At 34.6% G+C, this 24,526-nt stretch overlaps 4 protein-coding genes and 1 pseudogene across 5 annotated transcripts; 2 read left to right on the top strand and 3 right to left on the bottom strand.

Annotated features, from left to right (window-relative positions):
* Positions 1-1,465: 1,465 nt before the first annotated feature.
* Positions 1,466-12,487, bottom strand: LOC107021239 (peroxisome biosynthesis protein PAS1-like). The gene is made up of 25 exons (XM_027917771.1): positions 12,444-12,487; positions 12,099-12,191; positions 11,363-11,509; positions 11,190-11,288; positions 10,726-10,883; positions 10,444-10,565; positions 10,227-10,318; positions 9,755-9,845; positions 9,607-9,664; positions 9,044-9,192; positions 8,865-8,935; positions 8,590-8,763; positions 5,838-5,939; positions 5,667-5,756; positions 4,898-4,973; positions 4,352-4,445; positions 4,183-4,252; positions 3,886-4,065; positions 3,445-3,567; positions 3,253-3,336; positions 2,962-3,146; positions 2,732-2,870; positions 2,593-2,652; positions 1,948-2,052; positions 1,466-1,856 (listed from the first exon to the last, which is right to left on the bottom strand). Exons 2-25 carry the CDS (start codon positions 12,156-12,158, stop codon positions 1,743-1,745), a joined length of 2,643 nt encoding a protein of 880 aa, XP_027773572.1. The 5' UTR covers positions 12,159-12,191; positions 12,444-12,487; the 3' UTR covers positions 1,466-1,742.
* A 552-nt stretch (positions 12,488-13,039) lies between these two features.
* LOC114077642 lies at positions 13,040-13,506 on the bottom strand. The gene is made up of 2 exons (XM_027917961.1): positions 13,364-13,506; positions 13,040-13,273 (listed from the first exon to the last, which is right to left on the bottom strand). The coding sequence occupies exons 1-2, from the start codon at positions 13,463-13,465 to the stop codon at positions 13,040-13,042; spliced, it is 336 nt and encodes a 111-aa protein (XP_027773762.1). The 5' UTR covers positions 13,466-13,506.
* Positions 13,507-14,735: 1,229 nt separating this feature from the next.
* Positions 14,736-17,766, top strand: LOC107023589 (nucleoside diphosphate kinase 2, chloroplastic-like). Its single transcript, XM_015224326.2, has 7 exons — positions 14,736-15,029; positions 15,272-15,328; positions 15,455-15,541; positions 16,374-16,454; positions 16,607-16,719; positions 16,852-16,901; positions 17,453-17,766. The coding sequence occupies exons 1-7, from the start codon at positions 14,811-14,813 to the stop codon at positions 17,518-17,520; spliced, it is 675 nt and encodes a 224-aa protein (XP_015079812.1). The 5' UTR covers positions 14,736-14,810; the 3' UTR covers positions 17,521-17,766.
* A 190-nt stretch (positions 17,767-17,956) lies between these two features.
* On the bottom strand, positions 17,957-20,895 carry LOC107023588 (GDP-mannose transporter GONST3-like). 2 transcript variants are annotated; one of them, XM_015224324.2, is made up of 4 exons: positions 20,765-20,895; positions 20,537-20,604; positions 20,035-20,108; positions 17,957-19,300 (listed from the first exon to the last, which is right to left on the bottom strand). In XM_015224324.2, exons 3-4 carry the CDS (start codon positions 20,062-20,064, stop codon positions 18,152-18,154), a joined length of 1,179 nt encoding a protein of 392 aa, XP_015079810.1. In that variant the 5' UTR covers positions 20,065-20,108; positions 20,537-20,604; positions 20,765-20,895; the 3' UTR covers positions 17,957-18,151. The 2 variants fall into 2 exon arrangements, with proteins under 2 accessions (XP_015079810.1, XP_015079811.1); XM_015224325.2 differs by lacking the exon at positions 20,035-20,108.
* A 1,051-nt stretch (positions 20,896-21,946) lies between these two features.
* Positions 21,947-24,448, top strand: LOC107022461 (annotated as a pseudogene).
* The last annotated feature ends 78 nt before the right edge of the window (positions 24,449-24,526 follow it).

Below are 24,526 nucleotides of genomic sequence, written 5' to 3'. Positions count from 1 at the left end.
ATTATAATTAAAGAAAATAGAAATAAAATGTAATTAAATCTTTACACTAAAATTTGTGTAAATTATAACGAAAGTGTTCTAGTGTGGTGGCACCTCCAGCCTCATATATGGATCCACCAATGTGTATTATAGGCACCTTGAATATGTTCTCTAGAGGTGTCAAAATGGGTTGGCCCAAACCCAACCGTAACGGGTTACAGAGTTAAATGGTTTGGGGCAAGCCGACCCTTTTAATTAAAGGGTCAATAAAATAACGGCCGAACCCAGCCCTAAACGGGCCACGGGTTGGGACGGGTTGGTCCTTCAACCAAAAAATGAACAATATTACTCTCTTAGAAAGAGTGTCGAATTTTGACGTCTATGAACACGACATCAATTCATACAGAAATTCATTTATAAATCACACACTTCGATAAATACTTATCAAAATATATTTATGAATAACACACTTTGGTAAATACTTGCAAAAATATATAATAGCCAACATAAGATTTTTTAGGGATAAATGTTGATCATTCCATCATTTTTCCCACAAAAAACTAGCTGGTTTAAAAGATTTCCAGCAATACAAGGCAACCTAAATACTTAACAAATCTAAATTTCTAAATATTACATGACTTATTAATTAATGTTCACATTTGAATCAACATGTGATATTATTTCCTTAAGAAGTTCATCTTCATCTACAATTCATCATGCAAGATGATATTGCAAAATACTTTATTTTTATTTTTTAAAAATATTTATTCATAAAATTTTTACAAATAAAACACTATTAAAAACATAAATAAAAATATTTTAAAAAATTAATAGGGCCTCAGAGGCTTGCGGATTGAACCTACGAGGCCAACGGGTCAAATGGGACGGGCTAAACAGTCTCGTTCATAAATGAGCCAAAAATATTAAACTCAACCCCACTTATTTCAAGGATAGGATTGGATTGAGCTGACCTTGCGGGCCAAATCCATTTTGACAGCTCTAATGTTCTCTCATGCGCCTTGAATATGTGTTACATAAACTTCTTTATAAACCAACTTTGTTGATATTAAATACAAACTTATTTTCGTAAAAAAATATAGCAAATTGTAAATTTAGTCAAAAACTTCTCATAAGCTCTCCTTTGTTAACTTATCTCACAGGTCATTTTAAAAAATGAAATTTCAAAAACAACTACGCTAGAGAGTAGAAACATAATCTAGCTCTTTCGCTAACGTTTTTCAAATTACAGTTCATAGCTACATATTAGAAGGAGGAACGAGAGCGAAATTGGGAGAAGAGAGAGGCAAGAGAAATACAACTGATTTATATATTAAAAAGAAACTAGCCAATAGAAAAAGGACAGATGAGAGTGAGAAAAGAGAGGTGAAAGAAATATAACCCATTTGCATATCTGATCGATAATTATATATATGACCGATTTGTACCAGTGAATAATGTTGTGTCAAAGATTGATGAGTTCAATACGTTTATGCAAAAATCAATTGGATCAAGTATTGAATGAATAAATGTGTATCCACAACAAACCTTTATGACAGGAACTGAACACCGTCTGCAAGTTGAGAGCAAAACGAAGGCAGATAAACTAACTATTTTTATAAGTCTACTCCACCATTGTAACATGTCAAAACGGATTGTACAAACAGCCAAGGTTCACAGCAACCCAAAAGGACAGGCAACTGACCTTGCCCCATAGGTAATCAAAATTGGAGGAAGATAAACATCTACCTAAACACAGAGACGGTCTAAATGAAGTAACTAAAGGACTGCTTCTTTCGAGAGCCCCCTTCTCCATGCAGATCATTCCACTCAAGAAGCTTAGTCATATTATCAGATTCAGATGAAACACTTGCGCAAACCTATAGGAACAGTCAATCACTCCAAATCCGCATGCTAATGCAGTAAATAGTTTAGAAAGTAAAAAGACACTGCCAGAAATTTTCAACTCACCTGCTGATGAGAATATCTAAAGTCGTCCATATTCAGTGGTCGTATGTCTGCACTGCTGTATAGTGCTGGAGGTGGTCGACCATCTACACTAGCGGCAGCATGTTCCTATAAGCATTAGCTACCAATTTTAGCAAGTTCATTAAGGAGGCACACACACACATATAAACACACAAGGGCCTCCTAAATTTCCTTCTACATCCATACTCGCAACTTGTTGGAATAACTCAAATCAGATGAACAGAAAAGCGAAATTAACCAGTTTGGAAAGGAGAAACGGATGATATGCTACTTATGGGTTTTGAATGCTCCACCTCAACAGTGGAAAACACGGAGCTCACTTGATGCAAGGTGGCTACATTACAATGGGGTGCAGCCCTTCCCTGCATCATGTGTGAAGGTGGATTTTTCGTGCACAAGACTGCATTTTTTCTTTGGCAAATACAAGTTGTTAGAGTATTAACTCCATGATTTTTTTGAAAGAAAGCAGGATAACCAAAAGCACCAAAGATTCCTCTAAAGACCATCAAAAGTGGAACAGACATCCATAAGAGAACCGCGAAAAAAATCTATTGGAAGAGCCAACATAGTATTTTCTGCCACAGTTAAGCAATCAATGAACAAACATCAAACAAAGGAAAGCTATACCTTCTTTTCCTTTTCTACGATCTCTTTGATGGGTCGATATGCAGCTGTTACACAGAGATTCTACATAACAAAGGAGTTAAATTAGAAAACAAAGCGTCTTCAAACTTCAGAATGATGTAAACGTGATTAGCAAAGATACCTTCAGGTCACTTCCGGAATATCCATTTGTAGTATTTGCAATTAAATCCAGATCAACATCCTCAGATAAGTCCTCTTTTTCGAGTATCACTTTGAGAATTTTTGCTCTGTTTGGAGCATCTGGTAACTTGACCATCAACCTATACAGAAAAGACATGAAAAGGGTATTAATGAAGTGATATATGAAAATCAACTTAAATAATATCTGCAAATTAGTCGTGCCCCTTTTACCTACGGGGCAGTCGCCTTATCACAGCTTCATCAAGGTCAAATGGCCTGTTTGTTGCTGCTAGTATCATGACTCGTTCGGAATCCTTCGTGCGCAACCCATCCCAATTCACCAGGAATTCATTTTTTATTTTACGCGACGCATCATGTTCTCCTGGATTTTCCCTTCGTCCCAGCAAACTATCAACCTTGGGAAGGCAGCACAAACAAACAGGAGACAAAAGGGTTCAGCAAAATATAGAATTTTAAAGCAGGAAAAGAGAAATAAATATGCTAATGTTTAAGGAAGCATACTTCATCAACAAAAATAACACAGGGAGCAATTTTACTAGCCAGCGAGAAGACAGCTTTTACATATTTCTCACCCTCACCAAAGAACTGCAGCATGGGAAAGAAGACAATTTAGACTGTTATAATGCGAAGAAGCACTATTAACAACATCATCTACACTCGATAGAGCACAAATAAGCTCCAAGTGAAACAAACCTTTGAAGTGATACTTGACATTGAAATATTGATAAAATTTGCACCCGCTTCGGTGGCAACAGCTTTTGCCAGCATGGTTTTCCCAGTTCCAGGAGGACCAAACAAAAGTATTCCCTTGCATGGCTGCGAAAGAATAGAGCGATGATTTTCTAAAATAACCACCAAATCTCAACATGATGCTTGAAGATTCAAGTCCAAAAAGCAGAAACAAAAGTTGAAGTAAGTTTCTCATCAAGCACAAACTTCTTGTCAAAACCCTCAAATGACGTTGAGAAGAAACTTAAAAGCACAAGAGGAGACACACATTAAAAGGAAATTTTGACATCACGAGATAAAGTTTTAATGTATCTTCTTTTGGGGGACTTCAGAAAATCAGCAATAAACATTCAACAAGCTAATACAATTAGATAAGCAAACTATGGACAAAATGTAAATGTAAACCTTGGTTAGTTTACTCTTGCAGAAAAGTTCAGGTCTTTGTAAGGGAAGCATGACCAATTCTTTTATTGTATCCTTGACATTTTCAAGTGCACCAATATCATCAAATGTCACCCCAATATCACCGGGCAGGATAACATCATCTAGAATCCTGTTCTCAAATTCATTTTCTGTCGCAACATCCTGGGTTTGGACACAAATTTGTTCATGAGTTCATAAGTAAATATCTCCAATAGCATTAAGCAGCTTCTACTAACAAACAAATTTAGCAAAGCATCATATAAGGGATATTATAATCACCTTAAGTGACTTCTTCAAGCTCTTGGTGTTATTTTGCTTGGCTTGTAAAATTTCCAACCCATACTGAATGCTGTTAAATAGCAAAAGATTCCCACAGTTGTTCAATTCACAAATTATGACAGTCAAACGAACCATGGATAGGAATATCAGCTGCTGCTATACCCATTACCTCTCAGGAGATAAAACAAGTTTCATGTCAGGATCCGCTTGAGAGTTCTGCATCAAGTGATGGCTCAATGCCCATCCAAAAACCTTCTCTACACCTTCAAGCACCACAAAAAAGGTAACAGTTTTGTGTATTAATCTTCAGCACTAAAGGCTGGGGATCCCAAATTTACATCATAAAGCTACATACAGTTGAGTGTACTCAAAACAAAACTTAAACTAGATCCTACTTCATCTTACAAAGAACCTAGGATATCTAGAATAGCTATAGGATTATCTACACACTCAGAACTGCACCAATAGCTAAAAGTGATAATGCGATTCATCTTAATCCTGTGTAACTACTACTGCTCTCATAGTCCATACACCCACACCCATGTCGTGCCGATACGGATGTGGTAGGGATTATTAAGGATTTAAACAACACGGTGGTGATATACTAGTGGGAATCTAATGTAGCTCACACACCCCTCTACCCCCAACCCCAAAACAACGGAAAGAGAAAGGAAAACCAAAGAGAAAAGGCAAAACAGTGAAAGAAAAATCTTACTTTCGACAGAGAAATTCTGGTCCTTGATGCACAATGTCTCGAGTCCATTACATTCCAATCCAGTCCGACTCAGAACCTATAAAAGAGCAACCATCATATAGAAAGTAGTTCAAGATAGAATTCAAATGATTAATCTATTTACTTAAGAAATAAAGCTTTCAACTTGCTCACACAATTTTTTTAAAAAAAGAATATCAGAGAGCACCAACTCTAGCTTTAGAATGTTGGAAATACATCGATTGACATTATTATTGAGGAAATCAGGACAATAGAGCAGATTTATCGAGTCAACAGGGGTGGAATTTCAGTTTCAGGAGGCTACAAAGTGACTGAGAAATTGACAGAGTTGCTCAACTTCTGCAGCAGATGGAGGTGTTCCAGGACACAACAGTGAACAGACCGTGAAGAAAAATTAACATGGAAAGGCTACAGTAAGAATATTTTACTTTAAGGTCAGCTTATTGTTGGAAACATATTTGGAAAGTCAAGGCTCCATATGAAGTTTGGTTTGCCTGGCTGGTAGCAAGGCAACCTTGCTTAACTCAGGAGAACTAAAGGAGAAGGGGATTTCAACCGAGTTCTAGGTGCTACATGTATAATGAACCAACATAGAGTAAAATAAATATTCATTCCAAATCTTCTATCTCAATTAATTCTACACTTCCATAAGAATGAAAGAGAAGTCAAATAAACATCTGAGGGGAGTCACAAATGTAAGGTTAAAACTATATCCAAGGCACTCATAACTTTGAAGGTCAGAAAGCCGTACTGTTTGTAAGCTATTAAAATTTTCTTTCACTTTGAGGGTATCGGCGTCTTTATCCAGTTGTTGTTTCCAAATAGATAAAAGTGCTTCATCCTGCAATACTCAAAACCACTCAGTAATTTGCTGAATCAAGAATAAGATCATATAAAATTCTGTAGAATTTAAACAACAAACCTGCGGCATGTGAATAGCCACTATATTCGGGAAAAGTTCTGTCAGAAATTTTGAATTCTTTGCAACCTCTTTTCCTTTGTCATGTGTCTTCTCAGGACTATCCTGAACTCATCAAAATTCAGTACTATAAGCAACTGAGAGTTGAAAAAGACTATTCACTTACCATATGGCAGTGTTCATTCAAGGGTAATACAGCAGAAACGCAAATTCAGCAGGAGGAAAGGGCACTGTGCAGGATCAGAGTCGACAGACCCATGGTTTTCCAATGTAAACACTTTCAATAGGATAATTTTTTTTTTAATAAATGTAAGCAATACTAAAGTTGATGAAGCAGAAAGCACACCTCAAATGAAGACGACAAAGAATAAGAAAATGAGACACATAAAAAGGAATGGAGAAAAAGGAAGGAGGGTGGGTTTCAGGAGCCATAACTACACTTGTGAACAGAGAAAATGTTAGAACGGTCAGAAAACTCTCCAACCATATCAACACCACAGTAGAGGATGAAGGAAAAATTACAAAATCATGGCTTGATATGTGGTCAGTTTGAACAAACTTCGAGTAGTCAAAAGCGAAAGGAGCTAGAAAAAGCCCTAGTACTGTTGCTTTAACTGCATGATGCAATTAAAGAATAGGCTTTAACGAAGAATAGCACTAATGATGAAAATTTTTTAAAAAATAAGAAATGTATTGATAAACATAAACAATAATTACTTGAAATTTGAAAAGGATAGAAAAACTATGACTAAGCCAAATATGAGACAGAAATGAAGCCAACTAAATTCAAAGTTCATTTCAAATTTCTGATTTGAATGGAAAGATGTAACCTAAAGTTTTCCGTGGCAAATATCTTATACTAAATTTCTAATTTCTTATTCCTATCTCTAGAAGTTCAGTTATAGCATTTTCTCAAAAATTAATGCATGACTTCGTCAAGACGCCAACTATATTTATGGTTTAGTATTGTCGGTCCATATTTATATGGTTGGGTTGGCTATTATGGGCAGATTAACATAAGCAACCAGAACAATCGAACATCATTTGATCATTCAGTATGGTATTCAAGATAAGAGTAATAATTATTTACCAAATAAATCACAGTTACATGATTCACTATCTTTTGCTGCATTTGGGCATTTTAAAAAAACATTGTGCTTGATTCTATTTATAGAATATTTGGCCTCCTTTCAATTTATTCACCTTACTATCCTTTTGAGTCTGTTACAAGATAATGCATCTTTCCCTTTTTGACCACTTTTTAATTCTTACCTATTCACATGCATGTATGTATATATATATATTAAGATACATGCCATCTTTAAATGAGAAGATGTCGATCTCCACCCCCGCTCCAAGACTGGGCATCTCGAGCATGAACAATATAAATGGGGACCTAACATCGATAAATAATAATTGGGATAGGCCTAACTTTGATACCATGTTACATCATCATGGGCCTAACTCAACCACAAAACTTAACTAATGAGGAAAGGATTGTCGAAGATCACATAAAGAGACCTCATTTATGATTATGAAAGAATGTTGCACAAATGTTCGATTTCCTAAATTATTTTCTTTCTATTGTGGTTAATATCGGGTTTGGCTTAATTCAACACTAGAGATTTAATAGGCATTTGGACATGCAATTTGGGATGTTTTTAAACATGGCAATTTGGGATGTTTTTGGACATGCGATTTGTATCCTGATTTCAAATCCTAAATTTTCCAAGATGTAGGATTTTTGATTGACTATGATGTTATGGTGTTGCTTGGGTGGTTTCGCACTTCTAAGACAATGTCAGACCCTGTGAGAGAGTTGATGTTCAGTTGGAAGAGCATGAGAAGGAGAAGATGAAGGGATTAGAGTACGATTCCACTAGCGCTAATGTTGGTTGTTTGGAGAGAGAGAAACATGAGAGCTTTTGAAGGTGTAGTAGTCTTTTTTCTCTTATTTTCTTTTGGTGCACTCAGAAAGTTTCTTGTTGAATAGATGATTGGGTGGAGTTTTTAGAGAATCATATCATTTTGTGAATTCTCTACTTTTAGGTACATCTCTTGTATACGGCCACTGAGACCATGTTTATATATATATAGGGATATGCTTGGGTGGTTTCATACATCTTAGGCAATGTCAAACAATGTGAGAGAGTTGATGTTCAGTTGGAAAAGCATAAGAAAGAGAATATGAAGGGATTGGAATACGAGTCCACTAGCGCTAATGTAGGTTGTTTGTAGAGAGAAAAACAGGAGAGCTTTTGAAGGTGTAGTAGTCTTTGTTCTCATATTTTCTTTTGGTGTACTCAGAAAGTTTCTAGTTGAATAGATGATTGGATGGAGTCTGTAGAGAATCATATAATTTTGTAAATTGTCTACTTTTCGGAACATCTCTTGTATACGGCCGTTGAGGCCATATTTATTGTATATATATATATATATACACACACGAAAGAGAGCGTGTGCCGCACTGTGTAGTGTGTGTATGTTGCATGTTCTTGCATGCATTTATATATATAGCAGGACTAATGTCTCTTTTGTGCTTCGAAGATGGTCTTTTAAACTTTTTGTTGTAATAGGATTCACCTCCCATTCTCTTGATCAAGCCTCAGTCTAACAAGAATAACTACTATAACCAAGAAATATAATCCATAAGAAATATCATAGCAGGCCTGTTAATAGACTGTATACACATTATATAACAGGAATAAATATAATACATGCATATATTCGTGGGCAATATGATCTCAAATAATACCTTATCCTTGTGATTATCTGTATGAGCGTGTGAACCAATAGTAATTACATTATCAGGAAGTTTCTCAAGCCGACTTCTGAATGTTGAAGATAATTTTGAGTTTCCTGCCATTACTTTGTCAGCATCTTTCATGAACAAAATGAATGGCGACTTCCGGCTCTCATTGAATACAACCTAAAAAGTATAATGAAATGTAAAGAGTAAAGTTTAACCCAAAAAAGGAAGGAACAGAAATTCCACATTGCACTGTTCATATTCATAGAAAGAATTCACACCTCAAACAATGTATTAGTGAGTAACTTGTCCGGATCCTCCACAGCAGGGGCGTCTAAGCACAGCTCACTCACTAGAGGAAGAATAATAAAAGGAATTGAAAGTAAAATTAAGACTGCAAACTGAAGAATGTTTAACTTAATAAACTAAAGGAACATAGTTAAATGTGTTCCAAAAGTACCTTTGCAGAAGTATCCATGAGAATCAGCACAAAGACCACCTAAGTCGATGCCATATATGAAGGGGTTATCAAATCTTACACCAACTTTTGCGAATAGATTATCATTAAAAGACAATGCAACACTCCCTGTAGACCCAACTTTTACACTCCTGGAACAATGGAACAAGACAGAGAAGGTTAAAGCCTCAGATTGTACTAAAACATAAAATGGGCAGTTGCAGAACAAAATGTGGTACAAGAGATAAAGAACAAATCACTTTCTAGAAAATGCAGAAAAGCAAAAATGTCTTTACTTTATAAATAAAACAAATCAAAAAAGAAGTCAACAAATACTCCTCTCTCACTCTGATTATCCTTAAACCATATAGTTACTTTCATGTGCATCAAGAATGATTCTTCTTTTTTTTTTTTTGGATAAAATAGTTTCATTGATAGCATTGAGAAAAGATTACAAACAGACCATCAAAAAATAACATCAGAAATTTGTTAAAATATAAGAAGATACAGATCATTTTGAGTACAAATGAGTTGGTTTTGAGGTTTCTAGGAAAATTGAATTTTACCTGATGGGACTCAAGTGCAGTTCACCAGGAGCAGAGCCAATATATTTGACTCTATCACCTAAACATTTTCAACATCAGTTATTAGTAAAAAAAGAAAAAGCTGAAGAAGAAAGATATAATTCCTTAATAACCAAAGGGCAGACAATACCTGTCCTAAATACATTTGATGCCCCGGATGAAGAGGATTTGTGTGCACTACATGCCTCTTTCATTGGCTCAGCTTCCTTCAAAGATAGCCCCTGAATGATATGGAAATATATTCATGATTTGCAGATGACCAAGAGAATAACAAAGTCCAGAAACTGACATGAAGTTTTTAATAGTCCAACCGCAACCCAACCCCACAAAACACACACACAACATGAAAAGAAGCTTTCACAAGCTGCATGTGACTACTCTCCTTACATCCTCAATATGTCTATAGCACCTTCACAGGTCTTTTCCCTTTATAACTCAAAAGAACGGCAAATAACCAAAGAGCACTATTACAGAAATATGCAACAAGGTCTTAAATGCAAGGTGACTACTAGTAGGACTTCAAGGGGATCAAGAGCGGAAAAAAAAATTAAGGTGTAATTTTGCAATGTTCCTCGATAACATAATGAGTAATTTGTTCTTACATTCAAAAAAGCATCACTATCAAAAATGAGCAATTTAGCTCCATAATAACGAGCAAGTGCCTTCACCAGCATCTCCTGATATATTTCAGTTCCTTGAAAACAAAAGCAAAACTGGTCAGTACGCATAGATTAATATCTACCAAGCACTTGGTGAGAGAAATCAAAATTAATTACAAGAGACAAAATAATTTAAATAATTACTGAGAAAGCAACGAACCTGCTGGACCAGAAAGCAAAATTCTTGAGTTGACCGCAGGAAGCTCAGAGACATACTTAAGTTGCTCTTTATGCTTAAGGTGTATATATGTATCAGCAATCAGCATAGCTTTTGTGGTCTCACTGCAAATTCACAGATATAGACATCTTCACCAAAACTAAGGTTTATTTAAATTACATAGCTACATTCTAGGGGATAGCTACAAGCATCAAGAACAAAAGATCAAATCACAAGCAAAAAGCACAGGGTAATTGGATTATGCTGTGGGGTCTTGAGTCATACCTTAAGTAATAAGGGAAGTCATCAAATGACACTTCTATATCTTTGCCATCAATGATTGTTGCCTGAATCTTTTCTGTAAATACAGAAGGTATTGAAGACATCCCTGATGATGTTGAAGCATGTATTGATTCCTCGGTCAACCTTTTTTCCTCCAACATCTGTTAACAAATACTTTCTTTAGTTCTATCATGGTGTTGATCAGTGTAGGTGGTTACAAGCTATATGTATGAGTTAATAAGGTCAGTTAGGAAATGTGTTAGAATCCCAATGTTTATATATATATGTGCTTAGTGAATGCAATACACATACAAGAGAATGCAATGTAACAGTAATTTTGATTGAGATAAATGATATGCTTTCTACTTTCTCTTTTCTCTCTGTAGTACACTAAGCTCTCAATCTCCATTCATGGAGTTATCACATGGATCATCCTATGAACTCATAGGCCAAAAGAAATACTTTACCAGCTTCCCATCAAGAGGGAGGAACTGGCTAGACGATCCAACATCAGCAGCATTGCTACTGTCAACAATTGGAGGTGAAAACAACAGTTGCTGAAAAATCTATATAGAACAAGTCAAGGATTTTAAAGCATAATGATGAGAAATAGTATAAGAATCGCTATAGTAAAGGATACATAGGCATATCTTCCCCATGGACCGAAGACGATCTCATCTCCAGAATTGAGAAGGCCACTGGTATTCCTATCAAGTCTATGCCCATTGACTTGCACAGATTCTCTGCTTGCCTTCCTCTCAATAATAGCAACCCAATTGTTTTGGTACTGATAATTTACACAAAAAAAAAATATAAATTTCATCTCTATCTCACAAAACAATCAAACAAATGCCAACTAATTACATCTCAGGTAACCTCTCAGGAAGAAGTTTGTTCAATTTTCCGGTAGCTTTACAAGTTCAATTCTCCGATGGCCCTAACTGTTAAGCAAATTTAGGTAAAGCCGAAGGGTGGCTCTGCGTTTAAGGCCCCCAAAATTTTGAGAGTAGCAACAATAAAATTATTATAAATATGTATTAAAAATAAAATAAAGTGTACGGAAAGCTGGTTTGATGCTACAACTTCAAAAAGTTTCTTTACATTTTAAATTTTTTTATCAAAGTAAAATCAAATAAACAAATTAAAATAGGAAAACTTTTATTTTATCATAATAGTAAAAAATTGTATGCAAAAATTAAGACATAATTTTGCATCTCCAAAATAACTTTATAACAATATATCATCAACTTCGCATAGAAAACATACTTTAATTAATTATTATTCAAAAAATTTAAGTTTTTTAATATATTTTTGTCTTTGAACCATCAAAAAATTCGAATCACATAATAAAAAGGAAATCAAAATTAGAGTACTACCACTCGCCGTCTTATTACACACATTGCATTTTTAGAAAGCTTTTTGCCCGCACCGGCCATAAAACGTGGCTCAGAAATCTCAATAGTTGGGTTCTGCAAAGTATTTACATTCGGTTAGATATCAAAATAAAAGTTTTGTGATGTGTTCACATTGTATGAAACAAAATTCAACAACAGAATTAGTTAAAAGAATTAAGGATGTGGTACAATGAATAAAGTTGTCTTTTTCTTAATTTGAGATGAAAATATCTTTAATACGCTTTTTCTTAAATGAAATTCTAGAGATGTGAATTCAAATTAACTAAAATTTAAAATTAATATATAATAAATACTACTAATAAAAACCTGTGGAAATTCTGATATAAGTCTACACCAAGGTTTCTTTGTTCCAGCACCTGAGTGAAACGTGCATCCAATATTAGTATCAAAGATAGAAAAAAACAGTGAACTTCTCAACAAAAAAAAAAGATAAATAAACTACACGCGTACATTTACACATTTTATTTGTTCGCGTTAATTTATTGCTAATTTCCTAATTTTCTTTTAATATATTAAAACAGACTTGAAGGTTATTTAGATCGATTAATTCGTAATATTTTTAAGTTAAAATAATTTTAAAACAAACTTAGAGTGTTTGGACAAATAAAGAAAAAATGCTCAAAAATATTTGATTTTTATGTAAAATGATAAAAACAATCAAAATTTATATTTAAAAATTTTAGACATATAGATTTTTAGATTATAAATCATAAATCAAAAGTCTGCTTGAATTTGACCTATTTTAAATGTTTTAAAACAAAAGTATTTTAAGCAATTTAAAAATGTTTTGATTAATTAAAAAAATATTCATAAACACTTGACTTTAAACTAAAATAATTAAAAAAATAAATGAACATTCAATCAACACCTACTAAAAAACAATCTAAAGTCTACACATGCATTTATACACGGATAAGTACATAAAATGGATGAATTGAGTAAATAAAACGCTTGCCTTCTATGACAGGTGTCATAGCTTTTTCGGTGATCATGATTGTTTTTCCGATAGTCGCACCATCAACTTTTCCGATTGAATTGTTGCCGCCGAATTTTGATTGATCAGTTGAGCCTAAATCATTTGCCGTCTGCGGTGGTGTCATTGATTTCTCAAACGGATCCACATTATCATCATTTGCCTAAAAAAGATCAGTTGACACCAACTCATATATATATCAACCGTTCCCAAAAACACTAAAAAAAATGTACGAAAATTAGTTTGTGCGAACCTTTGGACGTTGCGAAGGAGGAGATTTATCGCAGGGCGATGATGATGACTTCTTGTTTTCGGTAGGCGGTCGAGAGCCTGAACTTTTCTTTGGCGATACCATTTTTTTGTGTTTGAGAGAAAAAGAGTAATAGGGTAAAATAAACTGAAGTTTTGGTTCTTTGTTGGTTTTGGTTAACTAGTATTTATTGATTTCTTGAAAAGGATAGTAGACAGATAGGCGCTGACGGTGTGAGAAAATACACGGAAAAAATAAAAATTAGGACAATTCAAATAATTTTTATCTGAAACTTTACTTTTAAGAGTGTTTAAATTGGCTTATCTTAAGTAATTTTAAGTTAAAATAATTAAAAATTATTTTTAAAAGTGTTGACGCACTTGATTTTAAGCTAAATGATTAAAAAATAAAAGTGACTTTGAAATCTAAATATGATATAGTAATAAGGCATTCATTTTAAGAAAAAAAATATAAAACAATATCATAGTAAAAAATTTAAGAGTCGAGCAAAATTTTTTTGACTGAAATTTCTTTACATGTCTATTTACGATTTAAGTTATTATTATCATGATCTGTAGTATTTTTTGCATCATTTTCAAATATGCAGAAAAAAAAGAATTTAAAATGTTTTTTTTCTATATCTGAATTTACGAACAAGGTTTAAAATTTCAAATTTTGAAATTCAAATGGGTTTATCATAAACAAGTTTTTAATTGAATATATGAATCTGAAATTGTTAGACATTTTTTCAAATATTGTACTGGAAAAACTTATTTAAAACAACTTAATTTATTCCTAATAGTTGTATTGGTAGCCCATGGAAACAATGTTCCCATTCAAATACCGATTGTCTCGTGTGTAACTGTCTCTATTTTTCTTTTTGAAGAAGAAAAAAACAAAGAAAGAAAAAATAAGAGTAATCGAGTTGTTCTGTTTTCCGTGGTTACTTCATTTCAAATGTTATTAAAGACCTCTACATCTACTAATTGATTTACGAGATTTTCACCTTGAAAACTTGTGTTTTAATTGGTAGAGGTCTTTGATTGATTTCAACTTATTTGATTTGAGGCTTTTGATATTTCGTATACGTAAATATATTTCTTATTCACATTTTAGTTATTCCATCTTAACGACACAAGAGACAACCAATATGTCTGCTTCACATGTGTGATTTTACGCGATAATTAACAACATATTGACTCTTAAAATTTTATTTTTGTCATATATATTTTTTAAAATTACATAAAATACTATAAATTACAATAGTTAATAACTTAAAGTATTTAAAATCATATTATAATATAATTAACTCTCTAAATTTTATCTGTGCCATGTAAAATGAAAAAAAAGAAGAAGAAGATATTGGATGTGTCTAGTTAATAAATAAAAAGCAAATCTAAAACTAGATAAGAAGTTACATTCAAGAGAGGAACATCAGCTTCTTGGAGATATGGAAGGTCTTACAATAGTTGGAGCAACTCCTTGTGTTTCTTCTTCACTTCGTAGAATCTCTTCCAAAACAACCTGTTTGGCCTCCAGACTTACCCCAAAAGCCGTCAAGAAGCACAGCCTAGCTGCATTGCAACCAGCATTTTATCTTTTCTCAACAAATGTCCCCAAAAGGCAAATTAGAGCTCGTCTATTCTTACCCCATTTGGTTGCTTCTATGGTAAGAAGTTCGATTTCAATAATTTTTTGACTACCCATTGAAGATTTTCCCAACCCCACTTTCTCTTTTCTTCATATGAATTCTGTCCCTACAACTTGGGTTAAAAAAGTGTAATTTTTGTTAAATTTTCAAATGGGTACAGATGATTTTGTATTGCTGTCCCTCAACTGATTTAGGATTGAGCTTTGCTGATTGATTGATTGATTTTATTTTTGGTTGTTTTTGGGGATTTTGTGTTTCAGGAAGAAGTGGAGCAGACTTATATCATGATTAAGCCTGATGGTGTTCAGAGAGGCCTTGTATGCTTCAGTATATTCTTCTTTCTTTGAGTTTGGATTATTAGAAAGACTTTAACTTTATGGTTTTGGCCAGGTTTTTTGATTTTCTGTTTGAATTTTGAAGATGTGTTTCCTTAATTGTTATAGGTTGGAGAAATTATATCCAGATTTGAGAGAAAAGGGTTTAAGCTAACTGGATTAAAGCTTTTTCAGTGCCCCAAAGAATTAGCGGAGGTTTGCTTTCATGAGCTCGATAAAATTTTTTTTCAAGAATTGACATTTCTATGCACTACTTTGTGTTCTTGTTCTTCTCTTGTAGGATTTGCACTGCTCCCCTAGTTAGTTGCTATGTTTTCTGATTCTAAGTGCACTTGCTACACTTGAGCCAAGGCCCGAGGGTCTTTTAGAAACCTCTCTACCTCCATGAGGTAGTGGTAAGGTCTGCCTACACTCCCCAGACCCCACTTTTGGGATTCCATGGGGTATGTTGTTGTTGACATTTCCATGCAAGCATACTCCCCCTGGGTTCCCAGAACCTCCCACTGTAAAAAGAAAAAAGGAAGAGAACATGTATTTCTTAATGTCTAAGAGATTCATGAACTGTTTTTTTTCAGATGTCCAAAAGTTTTTCCTCTATCCAACGAGGTTCATTTAATTCACTGGTTACCCTAATGCTACTAACCAATATGATTGTCTTGGTTCCAGTTGACTTACATAAAGATTGGAATTTGTAAAGTTGGACAGAATGCAATTTCAAAATTTGTATGTTGTTTGGACTACAAGACATGAAACTAATAGAAAAACAAATAATTTATGTAATAGTTAAGGGTTGGAAGGTTTATGTACCAGAAGAAATCTTTAAGGGTGGGTGGAGTTGGGTGCCAAGGGAGCTTCTTACTAGCAGTTGCTTCTATTTATATTGTTGAGAATTCAATTGTATTTCTTTTAACAGCACTACGATTATCTTTGCTTTATCAACCAAAAGAGAATTAAGATTTCCTAGTCAATTCATTCCTATTAACTGTGCCTTGTGGTGAAGTTGCTTAGAAGTTTTCAATTGTTACAGGAGCATTACAAGGATCTACAGTCCAAGCCATTCTTCCCCAAGCTGATTGACTACATTACATCTGGTCCAGTTGTCTGTATGGTAGAATTTCGTCCCATTTAACTCTCATTTCTGTCATTCACTTGGTCAAACCAATCAAATATATCAGCAATCTAACATGAGTTTTAAACTGTATAATGTCTCCTACAGTCTGTATATTTGCTAATCTTGTAAATTGTCTCTATTTTGGCAAGGCTTGGGAGGGTGTTGGTGTTGTTGCTTCAGCACGAAAGCTAATAGGAGCAACTAATCCTCTTAATGCTGAGCCAGGCACAATTAGAGGAGACCTTGCTGTTCAAACTGGAAGGTAGGGCCATATATATTTGTTATTTTATTTATTTGTACATGTTCAGCAAGTATTGAGTCATGGTGCTATAAGCTTTTGATGTTGATAAATTTACAAGATTTTGATGAGGTTTTGATGGCAATCTATGTGCAGAAATGTGGTGCATGGAAGTGATAGCCCCGACAATGGCAAGCGTGAAATAGGTAAGGGTTTTCCTAATTTAGCAAAACTAGTTGAGTAGCATGTAGAATTAACTTAATGTGACTTCCCCCACATGTTACTAAGTTTGGTCACCCCCCCCCCCCTGAAAAAATAAGTTGGTATTATTAAAGCTAGCTCCAAAGACACTGATAGTTGTAGGTCTTGCTTTGAGTGCCTTTTGCTAGATAGTTTTTCTCCAATGTGAATACACTTATGTTCATTTTTAGAACCATAGTGATAATTAAGCATTTTGTCTATTCTCTTGTGCCTAATCACTAATTTGTGATTGAGGAATTGGTGATTTATTGGTCTCATGCCTATCCATTCTGCAAGGTGTATATGGAGGAAAATAGCCTAGTTGTTTTTTGCCCTCTACTATAAGATTTGTATGCTGATAGTGAGTGGTAGAGTGGTAGTTCTTGGAAATTCTCTCACACAATTGAAGCTGAAATCTATCTTTAGCATAACACTTTAGTTTGTTCTTCTAGAAAAAAGTAAGTTGGCCTTGATTCTCATTTAATTTGGTGTTTTTCCTTATGTTTCCTTGCTGCAGGTCTTTGGTTTAAAGAAGGTGAATTATGTGCATGGGCAGCAGCTCTAGAACCTTGGTTGGTGGAATAATACCTTAGCGTAGTTATATGATTCTTCATTTTAAGTTTTGGAGGTTTGAGCTTAATCACTTGTTCGGCATATGTAATACAAAAATACAAGCACTGCCATTGTATCATTTCCAGCATGGTTGGCCTGTTTATAGTAAGAGTCTAAGAGCGGCTCACTACGTGATATTTTTTCAAGTTTTCCAACTTGATGTCAAACTGCAGAATTAAATTTGTAGTTCTTCTGTACTTCTGTTGGGTGTTAACCCCCTTCACCATGGTCCCAAAACATCCTATCTTGCCATCCTTTTTCTGTTAAGAACATTGAGATGGAGTTCATATTTACGAGGACATGTATAGTTAGGGAGAGCAGTTCAATAGAATTCTTGAAAAGGAATGTAAACTATACTGAGCAAATATATCAACATAATATGCAGCTTTGGTCAAGTAGAAGGAGGCAGTTGAGTTTGAAGCTGTGGTAAATCCAAACAATAAATTACATCTCTACAATTGCTTTTTCCATTCACAAAAACTGTTTCCTAGTAAAATGATCTAGAAGTAACCCCCATCTGGCATTTAAATTAAGAGGAGGGTTTCTATGCAGAGTATAATTGTATATTGAATGCAAGAATGAACAAGGAATTTCCAAGAACGAGTTATTGTTTACTGTCACCAGATTCTGTATCTTGCTTCTGACTGTCACTGCTCTGCGTGTTGCTTTGCATTTCAAGCAGTTTCTGTTGTTCCTCCTTCTCCTCCTCAGCTACTTGCGGATTTACATCTTTCACATCCTTGGGCTTGTTGCTTGTAGACTGCTGGTACATAACACCACCAGACATGCAGATCAACAGCCCCACTGTTCCAATAAGTTTGGAGTGTTTATCCCATATGACTAGATTTATCACCACTGTCAAAAGTTTATTAACTATGCCAAGAACAGTAAATCCTGTTGCAGAGATTGCTCTACGACAAGAAAATCCAAAGAAAGAGATGGCTAAACCAAATAAACACGATAGGGCTACTGGTAACACTACTTGAAAGCTGTGCCAATCTGACTCATCCTCAATTTCATGCTTAATCTTCTTCAATTCACCCATGATAAGGAGCTCTATAGGAAAAAGCAACAAAGCCTCAAGATTGTTGTACAGCACAAGACCCCATGTGTTCAGACCAATTGTCATAACCACGTGCTTGATGTAAACAAAATCAATAGACATGCTCACTAAGTAGGCCAAGGCCCAGCTGTAAGCTGTAAGCGTAAACTGGTAATCTGTACTGACATAGAGCACGCTACCAGCAAAGATCGTACCAAGTGACAACCACGTTTTCATTGCTGGCCATGGCTGGTGCAAGTAGAGGGTCTCTCCTATTGCAACAAAGATGGGGACTGCTGATCTAAAGACAATAAAAGTATCAACATTGGCATGGAGGAGAAGCTCACTGTTCGTGAAAAGAGATAGGTAGAATATAATTGCTGCAGGTAGGAATCGCCACATTGTTCGAAGATCAAGTTTATCGGGTTCTATAAGCTTGAGCCATCCACACATGAGAACTCCAGCTGCACTTGTGAAGTACTGCAATGCAGTTAGTGCTCCGGGGTAAGGAAATTTCATTATGGCCCACTTGTTAATGATGGAGAGCAATGATGCTGAAAGACAGTACCCTGCAGCTATACCATAAACGGATGCCTGCTCAAGTAAGCCACTATACCAACTTGGTTGGTCACTGGGAGACGGTGAAGAAGGATCCAAAGACGTTGTGGCATCTCCACCTTCAGGATCTTCCACATCATTTGACATTTTAATCTAATAAACGAGCAAGGGGGGAAATTTCTGTAAGTTTCAATCAACCATCAACAATTAAAATAGTTTACCCTTCATGCAAGCTAACCTAGCTGCTGTTTTTTCTTCTTTTTTGACAAGTAAAGGTACTATTTATATAAACTCAACACCAAGCTGGTACTGCGAAAAAGTACAACAAAGCTAGATACAATCTTCTAAAGCTGTAAGGAAACCAGAAAAATCCATCATTTCATAATCATTTGAAATTTAGCATTACACAATATATGAACTCTGGATGCATCTATCTTTTGCAACAAAATGTTCTCTCCCTTCCCCTCAAAACATCTTTTGATCCTCTCAACCAAAGTTATTTACCAAACAATAGTTTTGCTATATGCATCAACCACTTTATCTAGTGGCGGATCATCCTTATAGAGTTATACCGTAGTCCTTAGAGGATGTGCTTCATAACATGTAGAAAATGTATTTCTTATTCCATTTATGCTCAATGAATCCAGAAATTGCTTTTATTTCAGTATTTACACTACACTAATGAAATGACTTAAAAATTTAACCCATTCAGGCTATTTTTGTCTAGGGCCGTTTTGTCTATTTCCTAAGCAGCTAAACTACAGTTCGCTGATTCTTCCCCCTCTTGTGATACTACATTTGTTTTAGCCACAACAAAATCGGAAGGGCCGGTAGCTTGAACCTCTAATCCAGGATCCATTTGCAAGACTCCCGAATAATCTCATTACCTTCTTGAGCAAGATCACGTCGTCCTTCATTACAAGCTTGTACTCATGCTTCTAGTGCTACTCGACTATTAAATCTGGGCACAAAATGGAATGATCTAAAACATCAGCTTTCCCTTCAATGCTAATACAGAATGCATTACTCTTCAGGCGAAAATGCAATTCAGCCATTTACAGAAAGTCCACTATATTTGAAGTCCTAACTATCAAACCCCCTATTTATTACATTTGCATATCTGTGGAGAAGGCATGCTGTCACTAGGATGTTTTAACATTATCTACATTTCAATAAATTTGATTTGAGGTTCAAATATTACTACCACCACCACCAAAGATCTATCAACATTGTTGGCTGCATCTTGTATACTAAAGTTACATAACAGTACACATTGCTCAAACTAACACATTTCTCTATGAACAGATGAAAAACAGGAAATACACATCATACAGTATTTGAAGAATAGCATTGAATTGTCAATAATCCCCTTGTGCTTCAGATGCATACCTTAAGCAGAAAATAATTTCAAATCCTTCAAAATCACTTGTACTCACTAGTTCTCCAGGAGCAGTAGGCTGCATAAAATTAGCTTACTTTAGAAAAGATTAACAAAACATAGTCGAAAAGCTTATAAATTTATCAATTTATATTGAATCCGCATCCATGAAAATAACAATGGATACAGTAGTATTCCAAAATGTAGAATTAGATCCACTCATGTAAGGAGGAACTGACCAATTAATGGGAGAATGACGGTTGCCGGCGATGATCCGACGACGGCGCCGGTGGCTCGTAAACCAGAGTATGTGTGTGAGAGAGAACAGCGGAGGTGGAAAATGAAAGTGAGCATAATCGTAATTAGGCCTTCAAACTTTTTCTCAATGTCAAAAATGACTCCTTAAGTTATTTAAAATAACAAACAAACCCTCAAGTTATACAATTACAGTTTGTAGTCTTTAATTTTAGAAGTTAATCTTATTTGCATGCAAATTTTACTTGGAAACAAAAAGGCACAAGTTTTATTTTTCAATTTGGAATTTGTAGTCAAGGATGAGAAGATGCTCCAATTATTGTAGTCCTAATCTACAATATTATCAGCTGCAAATTTGGCTTAAAAGATCCGAACTTATATCTTATCTAATTTTATATCGTAATAAAAAGTAATACAAGTTTTATACCGCAAAATATTCATGTCGTTCATTTCCAATATTGTTAGAACACTCCTAGAAACCCTCTATTGTCTTCTTACAACTACATGCACCATGAGTCCATATGTATTTGAATGTTAAAAATCTTTTTTAGTATTTTATAGTCTTGTAGTATCAGTGAAAGTCTCGCACACAATAAATGTAACTTTAATTTTCATCATACATATTCTTGTACGAGCTATGTAACAGATTTATTTATCAAAACTTAATTTTATCTTTTGCATTTGGATCATACATCTTGGTAATTATTCTAAATTATTATTTGGATTATTATTCCTTAGAGCATTGGTTACACTTGTCACTTCACTAATGCAATATGCTCTTTATAAAAGTTACTAGAGGAAAAAAGTGACAAGATTCACAAACATATAGCCAAATAAATAAGCCAAAGTTCATATACATATTGATAACTTAGTTTGACATAGTCATAAATTGGAATTAACATTTTTCTAGTAATTTTCTCTTGCAGTCTCTGTGTAACTAGTATATAGATCAACTCATAAATTTCAAGATTCACAACAAATTAGTAATAATAATATTAGCTAATACATTAAGCCACAATGGTTATGATTAGTACTACTACTAGTGTTGAAGTTGTGTCTAGGGAAACAATTAAACCATTATGTCCAACACCAAATCACATAAGAAACTATATTCTATCTTCTATTGATCAAAATTCTCCTCCCATTACACTAATGAGAAGTTAATTATGTTGAAGAAATCATTATGTGAGTGCCTAAGTGAGTACTATCCATTGGCTGGCACATTTAGAGATGACTATTCTGTTGTTGAGTGCAATGATGAAGGGGCAGAGTTCATTGAAGCTAGAGTTAATTGTGATATTTCACAAATCATTGGAACTTCAAATGTGAAGTTGTTGAATCAGTTGTTGCCCTTTGAACCTACTGGGAATTGGGGTAAGTTCAAGGAAAAAGCATATGAGAGGGAAGTGATTGTTGCTACTCAAGCCAATTTATTCAGGTATGACTTCTTCGTCTTCTACATAGAGGTATTGGGCAGTGGCTAAACCAGGATTTTCACTAATCACTAAGGGGATTTAACTACAACTTATATATTCATAAAAATAATTTTACCTTATATACTGAGGCAAACTCAGGATTTAAAAACTTCGAGTGCACTAAATATGATCTCTAAGCTAAACTTAAAATAAAAATAATGAAATAACCGTCTAGTTGGGCTCAAACCTTAATCTCGTGGGTGGTTCCTCCGCCTTGTACCAACAACACAAAAACGCTACTATGTTCCTCATGGATGCACTGCTAATTATATCCTAGTTTCTGTTAGTTTCTCAAGATATATATACATATATACACACAGTGGCGAGCCCACATAGGGTCAAGTGGGTTCACATGAACCCACTTCGTTAAAAAATAACACCGCATATATATGTATATTTAATCAGTTTCAAAATTTTATATGTATATATTAACTTTTGATCTCAGTAACACAAGTGTGACTCTTGGCTCAGTGGTGAAAAAGACATAATTTTCCCAGTCTGCCCAAGTTTGTATCCCCATTCCCACATTTTGGTTTTATTTATTATATCTTGAATTCACTTTGTGAAAATTCTGGATATGCCAGTGTGCACACGTGATTTTTTTCAATATTAATAGATGCACGTGCACCCTATTGACAAAGGTGGGTCCGCCTCTGTTTATATATAATGTAATTTTTCAACAAAATGAATTCGGATGAATTCCTTGTACACATGATTTTTTTCAATGTTAACATATACACGTACACTCCATTGACAAAGATGGATCCGCCTCTACTTATATATAATGTAATTTTCCAACAAAATGAATTCGGATAAATCCCTTGTACCCCTAGCTCTCCCTGAGCTAATAGATCAAGTTTGGTGGAGAAGAGAATTCTCAACTTGCTATACTTTGATATGTTGAGACATGATATAATTAAGTATTGTAATTAAAAGTGTATACTCTCTCGTAGATTAAGCTTTTTACATGACAAGAGAGAACTTTGGTAGAAAAAAATATTTTCACATGTTTGACTCATGAAAAATGAATCTTGATTTTTTTTTTTTTTAATCTTTTCTTCAGGTGTGGTGGTTTGGCTATTGGTGTGTGCATTTCTCATAAAATTGCTGATGGCACTTCAGTAGTTGCTTTCTTGAATTCATGGGCTTCAAAATCTATAAATAACTATCATTGTTATAATGCTAATATTGTCCCTCCTCCAATCTTTGATTCAGCAAGAAATTTCCATCCTAGAAGATTTATTTTCGATTCATCATCTATACTATCCCTGAAAAAACAAGCATCAACCGCGATTATTGATTCATCAGACGATAATATCAAACTTCCAACTCGAGTCCAAGCAGTATCATCTCTCATATGGAGTCGCATACTCGCCCTTTATAGATCAAAGCCAAAATACGCGAAAATTTGTGTAGCAGTTCATGCAGTGAACATAAGGCCAAGGATGCAACCACCAGTCCCTAGTCACACATTTGGAAATTATTGGACAGTTGCTATAGCCCCTGCAGTGGTAAAAACAGAGCAAAGTGCAGGGGAAATGAGTAATGACATAACAATATTGGTTGAAAAAAAATGAACAAATCAATTAGGAATATCAATGCCAATAATGTGAAAACTATGATTGTCGTTGTTGCATTCGTGTCAGATTCTCCAAAAATGCATAGCTTTTCAAAGACCAAACACACACGTGACAGTAATTCTGAAGAGTCTGAACAACATAGGTCGAGAATGAAAGATAATTCAGTGGAAACAACCGCGAAAGCTTTTTCAAAGGGAGATGTAGAAGTGTGCAATTTTACAAGTTGGTGCAGATTTCCAGTTTATGAAGTGGATTTTGGATGGGGAAAACCTGAATGGATTTGTAGTCCAATTTTAGATCTTTCAAGAATTTGGTGATATTAATGAGAACTAAAGATGGAGATGGCATTGAGGCATCAGTTAATTTGTTGGAAGAGGACATGCCCCTTTTTGAAAATGATCCAGAGATTCTTGCTTTTGCTAATTATTTCCCATGATTCAAGAATCAAAGAGACTTGGATTTTGAACCTTTCTGGCATAAGTGTGTGTTTTGTTAGTTATTATAATCGTTCCGTTTCAATTTATTTATCATATTTTGACTTGACACGAAATTTAAGAGAGCAAAGAATATTTTTGGATGTTGTGATATTACCAAATGTCATTCAATTTTATGGTATTATATATGTCACATGAAAAGTTAAAATTAAATTACTGACAGTTAAAGAGAAGAGACGTTCTTTTTTCAAATAAAT

Source organism: Solanum pennellii, chromosome 6 (genome assembly GCF_001406875.1).
Source record: "Solanum pennellii chromosome 6, SPENNV200".
NCBI classification, from domain to species: Eukaryota; Viridiplantae; Streptophyta; class Magnoliopsida; order Solanales; family Solanaceae; genus Solanum; species Solanum pennellii.
This window is presented reverse-complemented; position numbering and strand designations above follow the sequence as displayed.

What these genes read in the sequence shown, in the direction of transcription:
- LOC107021239 (XM_027917771.1), bottom strand. Translation starts at nt 12,158, where the DNA reads ATGGCCGGTGCGGGCAAAAAGCTTTCTAAAAATGCAATGTGTGTAATA. An exon ending in ATAAGGCGACTGCCCCGTAG is followed by an intron (nt 2,871 to 2,961) that starts GTAAAAGGGGCA and finishes TTTTCTGTATAG; the next exon opens with GTTGATGGTCAAGTTACCAG. An exon ending in TTAGATATTCTCATCAGCAG is followed by an intron (nt 1,857 to 1,947) that starts GTGAGTTGAAAA and finishes CTGTTCCTATAG; the next exon opens with GTTTGCGCAAGTGTTTCATC.
- LOC114077642 (XM_027917961.1), bottom strand. Translation starts at nt 13,465, where the DNA reads ATGGTATCGCCAAAGAAAAGTTCAGGCTCTCGACCGCCTACCGAAAAC. An exon ending in CTCCTTCGCAACGTCCAAAG is followed by an intron (nt 13,274 to 13,363) that starts GTTCGCACAAAC and finishes GATCTTTTTTAG; the next exon opens with GCAAATGATGATAATGTGGA.
- LOC107023589 (XM_015224326.2), top strand. Translation starts at nt 14,811, where the DNA reads ATGGAAGGTCTTACAATAGTTGGAGCAACTCCTTGTGTTTCTTCTTCA. An exon ending in CCCATTTGGTTGCTTCTATG is followed by an intron (nt 15,030 to 15,271) that starts GTAAGAAGTTCG and finishes TTTGTGTTTCAG; the next exon opens with GAAGAAGTGGAGCAGACTTA. An exon ending in CAATGGCAAGCGTGAAATAG is followed by an intron (nt 16,902 to 17,452) that starts GTAAGGGTTTTC and finishes TCCTTGCTGCAG; the next exon opens with GTCTTTGGTTTAAAGAAGGT.
- LOC107023588 (XM_015224324.2), bottom strand. Translation starts at nt 20,064, where the DNA reads ATGAAGGACGACGTGATCTTGCTCAAGAAG. An exon ending in ACGTGATCTTGCTCAAGAAG is followed by an intron (nt 19,301 to 20,034) that starts GTAATGAGATTA and finishes CTCGTTTATTAG; the next exon opens with ATTAAAATGTCAAATGATGT.